We start from the raw sequence: 15,000 nt of genomic DNA, 5'->3' as shown, positions 1-15,000 counted from the left end.
TGGGGCTCTACCCCTGTGCAACAGTGCAGAGCTGACAAGGCCAAAACAACATTCGACTCACCTAGGGGCGTCCCAGTCAGGGTGAAGTCGTGATCCATGAGCTGTCCCCACGAGATCAGGAAGGTGGTGGCAGCATGGTCGTGGAAGCCTTCATCCCTGTGGATCATGGCTGACACTATCCTGGCGTTGGGCAGCTTTCCGCCCCTGACGGAGCTGACACGGGGGACGCTGATGCCGTCAGCATAGTCGTGGGGGATGAACCTAGAGTGGAGAGGTGTTTGTTGCCGTTATTATTGTCATTAATTTTATTATTCATGATTAGCCAATATTCAATTATTATTATTTTTATCATTATCATCATCATCATCATTATCATTATTATTATTATTCACAATGAGCAAATACTCAGCAAAGACGAGGTTCCATTGACTTGAAGTTTAGATAGTTGAAAGAAAGGAAACCCATTTTGAAGAGGAAAAATCGGTTGAAGAATAAACGCACGCCGATAAACGACCAGTAAATGAGTATGTAATGATAATATCCAATATAAGACAGTAAATTGCAAGATAACAGGGAATTAATTTAATAATCAATAAATATACACAAAGATAGCCAACGTATTATACAGATAGCACATTTGAAGATGAGAGCAAATGCGCTTTAAAAGTGTATCACGATCTAGATTTGTATATACGTCGTATCAAATCACACTTATGAAAGACAGTGATATTCACTTTGCACTTTCATCCGGGTGCAACAGACCCACTTAGCCTTTCTCTTCGCATTACGTCTATTGCACAAATGAACAAGCATGGAATTATGTGCTTGCAAGCAGAGGCCGTTCGCATACCAAGCATACTTCAAGATCATGAGTGCTTGCAACGCTGGAATCTGACCGGAAGTTGTATCGAATATTATAGAATGTATTAGTCCGGAGGTTATTGAAATGAATTGAGCGGCGTTTAGGAAGATTAGTATTTGAAAAAGTCAATTTTCCAGATGATTGTGAATTAAAATTAAGCGGATTAGAATGAAAAATTAAAAACATTGGAAATACCTTTTGGGAATTGATTTTAGTGCTTGGTAGGTTAATAGGAATTACGTATAATTAAAAAAAAAAATCGTGAGGATACCATTCTGGAGTGAATTTCGGAATAATTTCGTAGGTTAATGCAGACAAATGTATTCTGAAATAACAATCTCAAAGACAATTTCCAAGATATTAATAGAACAAACTCGACTAAAAACGGCAAGATAATTAAGAAACGACTGTGCCATATAGTTTAGCCAAACAAACATTATTGCAAAGAACTTGGCCAGACTATTTTTAAATGAACCAAAGAAAGTTTAGTCAAGTAAGCACTGAAAAAAGTTAAATCAGCTCCCCGGTAAGGAGTCTTCATAGATATAGGCGACATTCCACTGAGGAGTGAGAGATGTGTATTTCTGGTAATAGAAGTTCACTCTCGACGTGGTTCGGAAGTCACGTAAAGCCGTAGGTCCCGTTGTTGAATAACCTCTGGTTCCATGCAACGTAAAAACACCATACAAACAAACAGATATAGGCGACTCTAGCTTACCTTTGGAACACGGCATTAACAGCGCCCCAGGTAGGTTTCTTCAGATTGTTGCACAAACCGTCGAATCGTCTGTATTTTCCAGGGGTACATTTCATTGGCGAAGCATACGCTGGGCAGATCTGACTAATTGAGGTCCTCGTCGTGTCCAACAAGGGCAGATGGACCGCTACTTCCTGGGGTGTTAGGCTGTGTCTGTCAAAGAAAGAGAATGAAGTTTTATTTCCTAGAAATCAGTTAGTTATTTTCAGGGTTGATATCTGAAATACAAACTCATCTTTCAACTGAAATGTCTGCGACATTAAGTACAAATCAGACGAAGTACTACTTCCTAAATTTGATATAGTTTTTTGAGGTTACTATTTGAAATACAAACGCAGCTATTTAATTAAAGGTTTCAGATATAAAATACAAATCAGACGAAGTTTTATTTCCCAAATTTGATATAGTTTTTTGAGGCATGCAAATATCTGAAACACAAATTCAGCTTTTTAATGAAATGTCTCACTGAAGACACTTACTGAATAGCGATGATTCTTGTGATCTCCGTAATAATGGTTCCTATCTGGCCGATTTTGGGCGGGATGATTTTGCCGTTAGGGAGCGGTGATTCTGTAATGAGAGAGAAAAGATTTAATAATAGCAATGGTGATAATTCCTCGGTCTCTTGACAGCTCGGGTGTAATAGGGGTCTGGTGCTAATGATGGTTAGACGGGGGCGGTTTGGAGACCGAGAATAATAATAATGATAATAATTAATAATGATAATTTCGACCTAGTCATGTTAATTATATACTACTTAGAAAGAAAATTAAGGAAATACCATTACCTAAGCTTAGAAATAATTATTAATCCGTAATTTAGGGGTTCGCAATTACCTTCGACCTGACTCATGTTTTGGGGTATTTACCTAAGTAATTAGCTGCATATTGTAATTTACCTTTAGAATTACCTACATTTCGTGGATAATTTACCTTAGTAATTAGCTACTTATTGTATTTTACCTTTAGAATTACCTACATTTCGTGGATAATTTACCTTAGTAATTAGCTACGTATTGTATTTTACCTTTAGAACTGCCTATATTTGGTAAATTTCTTTTGGTATTTACCTATTCTTCATGGGTAATTTACCTTTCCAATTACATTATTTATAGGCAATTTACCTATGTAATTACCAATGTAATTTCGTAGGTAATTTACATTGATAAATGTCTATATTTTTAAGTTAATTTACATTAGTAACTATGTTTATCTGTTCATTTACCTTAGTAATATCCTACATTTTTCAGTTAATTTACCTTTATAATTACCTATGAAATATTACCACCCAATTCATATCTACTTCAAAATATCACCCAACCTATGTAGTTAGTCTGTATTTTCCAGTTAATTTACCTTTGTAATTACCAATGTTTTCCAGCTAATTATCCATTGTAATTAACAATATTGTCAAGTTAATTTACCTTTGTAATTGCTAATATTTTCCAGTTAATTTTCCTTTGTAATTACCAATATTTTCTAATTAATTTACCTTTGTAATTGCCAATATTTTCCAGTTAATTTACCCACGCAATTACTAGTATTTTCCAGTTAATTTACCAACGTCATTACCAATATTTTCTAGTTGATTTTCCTATGTAATTACCAACATTTTCCAGTTAATTTATCTATGTAATTACCAGTATTTTCCAATTAAGTTACCTATGTAATTACCAATATTTACCTATGCAATTACCAGTATTTTCCAGTTCATTTACCTATGTAATTACCAACATTTCCCAGTTAATTTCCCTTTGTAATTTCTAATATTTTCCCGTAATTACTGATAAAATATTATCACCCAATGATTCCATATTCACATCTACTTCAAAACGCCACCCAGACACATTTTACCGTGAGAATCCGCGACTAGATTTTCCCGATCGATAACGGAGCATAATCGAGTTTTTAATGTCAATAACCATGACGAATGCGACGCCAATTACTCACTGCTTCGTGTCATGGCCGTGTAGAAAGCCACTTCCACGTCGTCGTGTGTGATGCAGACAGAACCAGCCGTCCTGATGGGAGAGGGGGGTGAGGATGAGATAACGAATCATTATGTGTTAGTCTAGGTAGATCTTTTTGGCTGTTTGGCATATATGCATATATTTCCAGTGAGAGAGAGAGAGAGAGAGAGAGGGAAGAGAGAGAGAGAGACGATCCGACGATGAGAGAGAGAGAGAGAGGAGAGAGAGTAGAGAGAGAGAGAGCGAGAGAGAGAGGCTTTTTGCAATATATACACTATATATATATATATATATATATATATATATATATATATATATATATATATATAAAAACAAAAGAGAGAGAGGGAGAGTGGGGTTTAGCACATTTATATATTTGTAAATATGAATACCAGCCTATTTAACAATATATATATATATATATATATATATATATATATACATACATACATATAATGTGTATGTATAGAGAGAGAGAGCGCGAGAGAGTGGGATATAGAAAGATGCATAACCAAACATATAATACATACGAGTATATAAACAAATGCACATATTGTCTACGCAATAGCAAAAAAAAAAAACTGTGTTAATATTTCCCTTGCTTATAAATAAATTAAAATCAAAACCATCCGTCCATTAGAAAAAATGACCAATTCACTAATTTAAAAAAAAAAAAAAAATCTTTCGTAAATAACAACTGACCAAACCAATAGGACATTTTCGGTCGGACTTTTTCCCACAAACATTATCCAAACAAGGGAACAAACAAACAACCTGCTATCGTTATTTTCCTTGCTAACAAATAAAATAAAAATAGCAACAATCACATCCCTCTATCCTTTAGAAAGAATGACCAATTCATTTATTTGATAAAAAGCTTTCAATGAAAACAGCTGACCTTGCTTACAAATAAAGTAAAAAAAAAAATAACAAGAGTCATATCCATCCAGCCATTCAAATAATTGACCAATTCTCTTAAAAAAACAAAAAAAAAAAACTCTGTCAATGAAAACAGCTGACCAAAACAATGGGAAATTTTCCCCTCCTCACTCGAACGAATATAATCCTCCGAGATTCCTACTCACGGGATATTTAGGATGTTATGAAAGAGGTGTTGTGACAGAGAGGAGTGCGCTCCTGCGCCGCGCACGATCTGGAGGGCGCACTGCCCCCCCGCATTCGCGTAGTAGGCTGTGGTCGTGCAGATGAACAGCATCCAGGCCACGATGAAATGGGCGTGTCTAGTCGCCATCTTCCTGTGGGTGGGGAAAAAATAGCTATTGGTGGGCGTTTGTGCAAATAAGGAAATATTCGTTTACTGGAAGGCAAGTATACAAATTGAATACGCGTACAATTAATAATATAAACATACAATTTCCATTAATTTTTACGATTTCGTAAGCGTAAACGTGGAATCATTCGTGTACTGGAAGGCAAATTTACAAATTAAAATACGTGTCCACTCTATCATATAGAGAAACGTACATTTTTTTTATTCTAAAAATAAAATTTACATATTTTCGTCGGACACTATAATATCAACAAAAGCAAACTTTTTTATTTTAAAAATAAAATTTACATATTCTGATCAGCAGACATGCAAATTGAATACGTGTCCACTCTATAATATAACCACACAGATACTTTATCATTTTTTTTATGGTTTTCCAAATGTAAACATAAAAATATAGATATACAGAGAGGCAAACTTGCAAATGAAACACTGATACACACGTGAATATAAACACACAGAGACCTTTCTGTAGTTTATCATGAGCAAAACAATTTAATCTTCGCTAAGATTTTTAAGAAAGACAAAAAAAAAGACGTACCACAAACACTTTCCTTGACACTGGAAGAATAAGCTTTTTATTATTGTTGATATGACAATTAAATACGCATACACACAGTCGTAAAAAAACACATACACACCTATCTTATGCTTTATGAGCAAGAGATTTCAATCGTCACCAAGGTTTTTCTGAAGAAAAAATACCACAAAAAAGCATCCTTTAAAATGAAGAGGAAAATAATTTTTGCTTCCTCATGGTTGTCCGAAATAATTACATTCCTATGAAAATTGAAACCGCTCTACTGAAATTCGCAAAAAATGAAAAAAATTAAAAAATTAAAATATCCTTAGAAACTGGAAGGTGAAACTTTTTATTTTTGTTGACTAATGGCTATCAAAACAAATTCTGCTGAAACTTTTAACAATAAAAAAATACCACAAAAGCATCCATTGAAAGGAAGGTGAAGCTGTTAATTTTCATTTTGGTTGACTCTGACTCAAGACTGCACAAAAGAAGTCCTACGGAAACTTGCAACAAACTTTTTATTTGTTTACTCATTACTATCCCAAAACAAACTACTGTAAATTTGCGACAGAAACAGAAAAAAACATAAAAACTTCCTTGAAGCTGGCAGATTAAACTTTTTATTTTTTTAGTCATGGCTATCAAAAAAATAAACTGCTGTAAATATGCCACAACAGCAAAAAACTTCCTTTGAAATTGACTGATTAAACTTTTCATTTTTGTTTGGTCATGGCTATAAAAAAAACTGCTATAAATTTGCGACAACAACAAAAAACTTCCTTTAAAACTGGGAGATGAAACTTTTTATTTTTGTTGATTCATGATTCTGCGAAAAAAAATAACCTGCTGTAAACTTGCAACAAACCTTGGCGGTCAGGTTTGATGCCCGGTGGGTCACGGAACTGGGTCAAATTCCAGCAGGGTATTAGAGAAGCCTTTCATTTACAAAGCGCCAAGTTTTTCTGGCTGACATTTTTTTTTTTATCGAAGTCTGGAATGATCAGTTACTTCACAAAACATTAGTCAACTTTTCTGCGTTATACTCGACAGCTGAGTTTTCCAAATTTGCATGCCTTGTTTTTTGTAAAGTATCTGAGAATATTAATAATAATCGTTGATAATAATTTTTATGCCGTTCATCTTTTTATCGAAAGTCCGTAGTTATCGTTTTCTTCATAAGCTTTTTTTTTTTTATAGAGCAATTTTACTACGTTATTCTCGACGGCTAAGTTAGCTAAATTTGCGTTCCCTGTTTTGTAAAGAATCGAAAAATATTAATAGATTTTTTAAAAACAAATTCTCTCATTATTAGTTTCCTCATAAACCTTTGTTGATTTTGCTACGTTATTCTCGACGGTTAAATTCTCCTTACTTTGTAAAGCACCAAAAAATAATCAGTGATAATGAATAACAATAATATTGATTTATAAATATGCAGAGGTGGAACAGCATTCCTCCTGTGTAAAGCATCGATGAACAGTAATGATAGGTTATATTAACAATAATAACGGTGATAAACAGGGTACTATTTTATAACTCTCTTCAAGTAACTCCCGTTCAATTTAAGATGCGCGCCGATCCTAGAATTCGCAAAGGGGGGGTGGGGGACAATTAGCCTAGTTGTTCTAGATTGAGTTTCGTCATAAGTAGACCAATGACTTCTCCTGAGGTTAGAAGAGAGAGAGAGAGAAAGAAAGAGGATTATTACGATTCTCCGGTCAAGGTGTTTTCGCCAGAAAAAACAAGAAGGAAAGGAAGATGAATGCTTCAAGTAATCTTTTGGCGAAACCAGATAATTCTGGCGGGAAGCCCACAAAGAAAAAAATAGAGAGAGAGAGAGAGAGAGAGAGAGAGAGAGAGAAGAGAGAGAGATACATTCTCCCCCACCCTTACCAACACATCAGTTAATCTTATCACAGCTTTACAATTACTTTACTTTTAAAGGCTGAGGCACTCCGTAACTTTCATTTTTCACAAAATGTCAACAGAAAGGGGGGGAAAAAATTTGTGCAAAATCACGCAATTTCAGTTTTTTTTTTTTTTTTTTTTTCTATACTACAAACTGACCTGGCGGCGACTCACTTATGTCTCCGGTTTGGTTTTTTTTTTTTTTTCTTTTTTTTCACAAATGACCTGGTGGAATCGCCTACATATGTCTGCGTTTTTTTTTTTACATTCTTTACTAGACGTTACATTTATATTTGTGGCTCTCTACATAGATAGAACTAAAAAGGTTAAGAATGATTTGTTAATCCATATAATGTATATCTATATATATATATATATATATATATATATATATCTATATATATAATATATATGTATATTATATGTGTGTGTGGTATATATATATATATATATATATATATATATATATATATATATATATATATATGTATAATATTTGTATATTATGGTGTATATATATATATATTATATATATATGTAATATATGTATATATATCACGCGCGCACACACTCATACACACACACACTCATATATATATATATATATATATATATATATATATATATATGTGTGTGTGTGTGTGTGTGTGTGTGTGTGTGTGTGTGTATTGTATATAAATATATATTCATACATAAACTGGCCCATACTATAATAAACAGAAACGAAAATGTTATTCAAGCATGAAACTACTTTTCTAAAATATATTAATAAATGTGGATGACTACAACTATTGAACAATCTATCTAAAATGTATTAGGATAAGTGGGTGAAATATAATAACTGTATACTCTAACAGACTTAATGGGGTATAAATTCTTGGCTAAGTAATAAAAATATAAATAAGTAAAGTTTGAATATGTATATGTATATATATATATATATATATATATATATATATATATATTGGACATATATACAGGTATATATACTATAGCATATAATATTAGCAAGTAAGCTTAAGTAAGAATACCTTAAATAACTAACGAATGTATATAATATTTAAGTATTAAACATATACATATATATATATATATATGTATGTATGCATTATATATATATATATATATATATATATATATTTATACACATATGCATATGTATTCATTATACACACACACACACACACACACACACATATATATATATATATATATATATATATATATATATATAGTATTATAACTGAATCACGAAATTATGGAACGAGCTTTCTTTGTAAAGTTATTTTTATATTTCTTCAGTCTTCTAAGTAAAAGACAGGAAGTCTAAAGGCATAGATTTATATACACACACTCTCACACACACACACATTTATAGATATATACATAACTTACACTATTAGCAACGAAGCCGTAGTAGAGATACCTTCAATAAGCAGCCACTACTTAAATAGACCTTATGCAATTATTCCCCGATTTAATCTAGGCCCGTTTTCAATGACCCTTGACCCAAGACCAATGACTCGGCGATTTCAAATCGACCCAAACCCGACCTGCCACCGCAAAGTCATTCTTGAGGCGACCGGTTATCTACAACAGAGGCACGTGGCGACCGATGTAAAACGCCCCCACGGGCATGTGGGTATCGATCTCGAATGGATCTTTTTCTTCTTCTTCTTTTTTTGACCGGTTTAGAAAAGGTCGGTTCGAATATTACGAGGCTCGCGGTCGGGGATTGTTGCGTCGGTGTGGCTCTTATTGTTACTGTTATGATTCGCCAGTTTCTATGCTTTCATTATATATTTATATATACATATATGTGTGTATATAATTACCTATATACATATATATGCACGAAGCTACAAATGTCCTTTAATATCCAATTCGCTCTGCCACGGTATTGATATATTTAAATTTATGTCAACCGAAGGGGAGTTTTTTAGTTGATAATAATTTCGTCCTCTCGTGGATTCGATCCAGTTGACAGAGAGAAATCGGGACTTCAGTGATGTTACTGACTCGGCCGTCACTGTAGTCCTGATTTCTCGTCCGTTCGCTGGTTCGAATCCACGAGAGGACGAAATTATTATCGACTAAAAAACTCCCCTTCGGTTGACATACATTTATGAAAATATATTAATTCCGAGGTAGAGCGAAGTGGATATTGAGGGACATTTGTAGCTTAATGTATGTATATGAATCACACATATATCAGTGCGTGTATTAATCGAATATAGTCAAAAGTGTATTACATGAATTTTATACATAACGCACATTAATACGTCCTGTCACTACTAAGATATGTTATATGAATGTGCCGTATTCATACTTGAATATGTCAATAATATGTCATGCATACATCATTTGTACTTTTATTGATAAGCACGGCTACGAACAAGCAAAAATATTATCCTAAAAATTACTGTTGGAAGACTTTCACCACAACATAATTAAAGAGTATATATACATAACTACATACATATATATATGTATGTATGTATATATATATATATATATATATATATATATATTATATATATATATATATATATATATATATATATATATATATATCTATATATATATATATACATTCACAGACACACACACACGCCTATTAAACACTAACAATATCAGCAACATACAGAGAAGCATTGTACCGCCTTTAGTAGTGGTAGTAAGATTAAGCCAGCCTTATGCTGGCACGGACTCTTGCTTTTAATTTAGCAGCCCGTAAATACCACCCTTAGCAAACTCTCGTTTGCTAAGCGATTCATTTTTCTCTCTCAAGAGGAGATCCCCACCTAAGTATTTGAGAATCATTGTCTCGAGCAAGCTGACAAGAAGACTTCGGCCACGAGTTCACCCTGAGGCACTAATGTTACACCTTTGAATATTAGACTTTTGGATGTGACGCTTTTGTTCCGCGAGTTACGTTTAGTGAACGTCGAATTTCACATCAGTTTCTTCCTCCGCACGAGAATTAGGGGATTTCTCGTCCAGTTATTCTGCCTTTTGCTTCTCAAGTATTTTTGGAGGGGGGAGAGAGAGAGAGAGAGAGAGAGAGAGAGAGAGAGAGAGAGAGAGAGAGAGAGAGAGAGAGAGAATTATTCTCTGTTTTATTGCTCATTTTTGGAGAGAGAGAGAAAGAACGATTTTTTTAATTCTCATTTTTGGAGAGAGAGAGAGAGAGAGAGAGAGAGAGAGAGAGTCAGTTTTTTTATTTCTCATTTTTGGAGAGAGAGCCAGTTATTCTCTTTTAATTCTTACTTTTGGAAAGAGAGAGGGAGAGAGGGAGAGAGAGAGAGAGAGAGAGAGAGAGAGACAGATTCTCTATTTTATTCTCGTTTTTGGAGAGAGAGAGAGAGAGAGAGAGAGAGAGAGAGAGAGAGAGAGAGGCGTGACTGCCCGTATAATCGAGTCTGGTCTCACAAAGAAATACACGATTTCATTGTCGTGCACCAGCAATCTGCCGTTACGAAATCGGACGCACCGTTGACCCATAGGGTATGATAACGAAGGCCGTCTGTAGCGGTGACCCAACCGAGACGGGCCAAATGGAAGAAAAGAGAGAGTAGTACGCTTTCTGGATGATCCGTTAAACTGCATTCACTCTTGTGGCCTGGTGTACACGACGAGGTACTTTTTGAGCCTCAGATATGAATGAAAAGCCAGGCAATATTTGTTTTTTGTTTGCTTGTTTGAATGTTTACAACCTTTCATAAATTCCTGTCCAGCATAAAAATGAGAATTCGGGTTTCCCAAACTGTCCTCCCACAGGGGGTTGTTGCCTTCAGTGCACCTCACACGGTGTACTGTAGGCATTACTTGAGGTTCTTTGCAGCGTCCCTTCCTTCGGCCCCTATCTGCTGGCCCCTTCATGCTTTTTACTGTACCTCCATTCATATTCCTTCTTCCCTCTTACTTTCCACCCTCTTCTACAAAAGGTTTTCTTCTTGTTACACCTTTTAAACCTCTCACTCTCAATTCCTCTTTCAGCGCTGAGTGACCTCGTGGGTCCCGGCGCTTGGCCTTTGGCCCAAATTCTACATATATGTACATCTCTCTCAAACTTTCGCTCTTGAACGTAGGTCCCAGAGCTTGGCCTTTGGCCTAAATTATATATAATATAATATATAATATATATATATATATATACTATATATATATATATATATATATATATATCGTATATATGTGTGTGTGTGTATATATATATATATATATATATATATATATACACTCTCAAACTTTCCTTCATGAATTCACACTCGCCCCTGATATAGCATTGCAAGGCCTCTTCGGGCGGCGTCGCAGAGACCAGGGTCAATGACGCCTGGTTTCCCCAGGCGACCGAGAAAAATCCGGTCCCGCGAAGGACCACTTTTTGCTCAACCAGGTCCTTTCCTGGGTGACCTGATTACCCATCAATGTGAAATATTACTCGCAATCATAGGTTGGATTCTTGCATTTGAATGGCGGTCGACGCTGGGGGATGTAAGATATCTCCTTTTGATATGTGATGTAGATGACGGTTTTCAAGTGTTTGTTGATTTTTTTCTGTCAAGTTTTGTATATGTTAGTATTTATCGGGCTCTCTTTTGTACGTGTATGCAGGCACACAAACACACACAGTCACACACGCATACACATATCATGCTCATGTATGAATGTGGATATATATATAATTATCTTATTTATATATATATATATATATATCTATATATATATAGATAGATAGATAAGATAGATAGATAGATAGATATTCAAGCCAGTAGGGGCCACTGACTTGAAATTCAGTTCCAAAGAACATGGTGTCCATTTGAACAGAATACAGAAAGAAGATAAATAATAATAATTAATAATAAAAAAATAATAATAATAATAATGTTGGAAGGAGACCCTCTTTCAAGCAAGTACTATTAAGAGATATTGCTGTACATCTGCAATAGCAGAGAGAAAGCAGTATATTTATACAGAAGACTATTTACGAGTTAAATGCACCTGATGGTCTTGGCCTGCCACCTCGGTGACCGCGAGTTCGATTCTCGGGCATTCCATTGAGGTGTGAGAGATGTGTATTTCTGGTGATAGAAATTCACTCTCGACGTAGTTCGGAAGTCACGTAAAGCCGTTGGTCCCGTTGCTGAATAACCACTGGTTCCATGCAACGTAAAAACGCCATACAAACAAAACAAACAAACTAAAATATTATTATTATTATTATTATTATATTATTATTATTATTATTATTATTATATTATTATTATCAGATGATAACGCTTATTTATAAATCATCTTCAAATGGAACAAGCCTACATATATATGCATATATATATATATATATATATATATATATATATATATATATATATATAGATATATATATATATATATATATAGATAGTATATATATATATATATATATATATATATATATATATATATATATATATATATATATATATATATATATATATATATATATATATATAGTATATATATATATATATATATATATATATATATATATATATATATATATAGATATATATAGTATATATATATATATATATATAGTATATATATAGATATATATATATATATATATATATAATATTACAACATCTGCTTTCAAGACTTGGCAACATGAAAGCAAGCAGAATTTAATAAAAGTAAATCAACTCTCCAACATTATTATCATTCACTCAAAACAGACTATTTACCTAGCGTATGTTTTTCTTTAACATTTTACGGAATTACCTACAAATCATCGCTCCTGTACTTTATGACACAGAGAGTGGACACACTTTTTAAAAAAAATCGCCAATCAATACGAAAATGTTCACTATCCAAAGAAACTTTAAGCCTGAACGTGGCAAAGTGTTTGCCGAGAGAGTCCATTCCACCCTCTGAAATTAGGTTGAGAGAGTAAATGTGATGTGTCTCATTTCTGATGACGTAAAATCCTCTCGTTTTGTGAATGGAACAGCAAGCACTACTTACAAAAAAAAAAAAAAAAAAAAAAAAAAGGAACGTTTCCACGCTCCGTTAGATATTTTACAATTCTTTGGTATTATCCACGTTGAGTTGAACTGAAATTTTGTCCGTAATATGTTATATAAACGTGCATCTAATGACATTCGTTCTACGGACTTTCTGCAGGTCATTCTGCACGTTTACGTCATTCTACCTAATGCCCTTAGGGCGGGCGGGGTCAGAAGTACCGTGATCCATTTCAGAATCGGTCAAGTGTCGAGCAGACACATTCTGTGATCAGACTGGGGGCGTTGTGCAATTAGAACCACAAGAGTCCAAGCGAAGAATCAGAATGCATTACTATAAAGTGATTTGCACTGTGCTTTTATATATGTCTTTTCATTCTGCGTTTTCAATTATCTTCTGTAATTTCTTTGAATTAACACCAATAGTCTCTCGAGTCCGTGGCATATTTAGGCTTGTTCCACAAGGTTTATGAATAAGGTTTATCTTCTGAATAATAATAATAATAATAATAATAATAATAATAATAATAATAATAATAATAATAATAATAATAATTTCTTTCAAATGTACATCATGTTCTTTGGAAGCCTGAATTTCAAGTTAGTGACCCGTGTTGTTTGATGGTTTGTTCCTTAAGAATAGGGTTTATTTTCTTAATTGATGATAATGATAACGATGATGGCAGTAATATTCATATTTCTATCATTTCCAAAGATCATTTCAAACCTATGCTTCATTGGAAATCAATCTGTACTCGGTTCTTACGTCTCAAATCCTTTTTAGATAATGATATATTTCCTCATGTAAAATTGACAAGGATCTCTTTGGCCGAATTTTAGGAATTCCCGGATCTAATGAATAGGCGATGACGCACCATAAAAAATATTTTTGGAGGTCCTTTTTAATATGAGCAAACGTGTGTGACGACGAAGGTCGCTCCTGAAGCATTGAAAGGAAGATCGCGGAATTCAGTAATGGAAATCTTATCAGGAAATAACGACTAAGTACTATTTAATGGAGCGGGAAAATTATCGATGATAAAAACACAGATACTCGAAGAGGAAATTGAGGATGTTGAATGGCAAATCTGAGGAAAAACAAAAAAAATACTAGCAAATTAGTAATAAAGATCTTATCAGGAAATAACTGCTGAGCACTATTTAATGAAGTGAAAAATTATCAGTGACGAAAAACAGTTTAAAAAACTAAGGATATTAAAGGGCATATCTCAAGGGAAAAAAATATAAGCAAAATTTAAACAATAAAAAATGAACAGACCAGTTTTTTGTTTAACTGGCAACAAAATTCCCCTCCCGATATCAATGCAGCCTATGGCTGGCGCCCGGCGATGCTATCAGCCAATCATGTTGAGCGAAAAGGTATCGGATGTCGATTTTTACCTTCAGTTCCCAAAGAACAGACCAGAAGGAAGTCTTTTGATAATGAACCAACTGTTTGTCTGTGAGTAAATTAAGAAATTAATGGGATCTCTTCGGGGTTAAGACAGCCTTGATTAAAATACAATTAACTCCAGGTGTAAAAATTAATTTAAGCCGAAATTTCAATTTATGAAAAATGCCATCAATGGAGGATATCGGAAAAAAATTGCGATTCTGTCTTTATTTTTCAATTATTATGGAATTTGTTTCTTTTTGTCAACTTCCTCATTTAACGGAGATTT

The 15,000-nt window shown here is 33.8% G+C and overlaps 1 protein-coding gene across 2 annotated transcripts in view; it reads right to left on the bottom strand.

The window, feature by feature from the left end:
• LOC135214399 (chorion peroxidase-like) overlaps nucleotides 1–15,000 on the bottom strand; it is a 34,022-nt gene that overhangs the window by 10,839 nt on the left and 8,183 nt on the right. For both annotated transcript variants that reach the window (XM_064248666.1, XM_064248667.1), the window contains exons 2-6: nucleotides 4,674–4,844; nucleotides 3,569–3,639; nucleotides 2,099–2,189; nucleotides 1,581–1,772; nucleotides 62–261 (exon numbers count right to left, since the gene is read on the bottom strand). In XM_064248666.1, the coding sequence (XP_064104736.1) occupies nucleotides 62–261; nucleotides 1,581–1,772; nucleotides 2,099–2,189; nucleotides 3,569–3,639; nucleotides 4,674–4,840 (721 nt within the window). In that variant the 5' untranslated portion in view covers nucleotides 4,841–4,844. The remainder of the gene's footprint in view (nucleotides 1–61; nucleotides 262–1,580; nucleotides 1,773–2,098; nucleotides 2,190–3,568; nucleotides 3,640–4,673; nucleotides 4,845–15,000) is intronic.

Source organism: Macrobrachium nipponense, chromosome 45 (genome assembly GCF_015104395.2).
Source record: "Macrobrachium nipponense isolate FS-2020 chromosome 45, ASM1510439v2, whole genome shotgun sequence".
Classification (NCBI taxonomy): domain Eukaryota; kingdom Metazoa; phylum Arthropoda; class Malacostraca; order Decapoda; family Palaemonidae; genus Macrobrachium; species Macrobrachium nipponense.
Note: the sequence above shows the minus strand (reverse complement) of the source record. Positions and strands in the feature narration are given on the sequence as shown.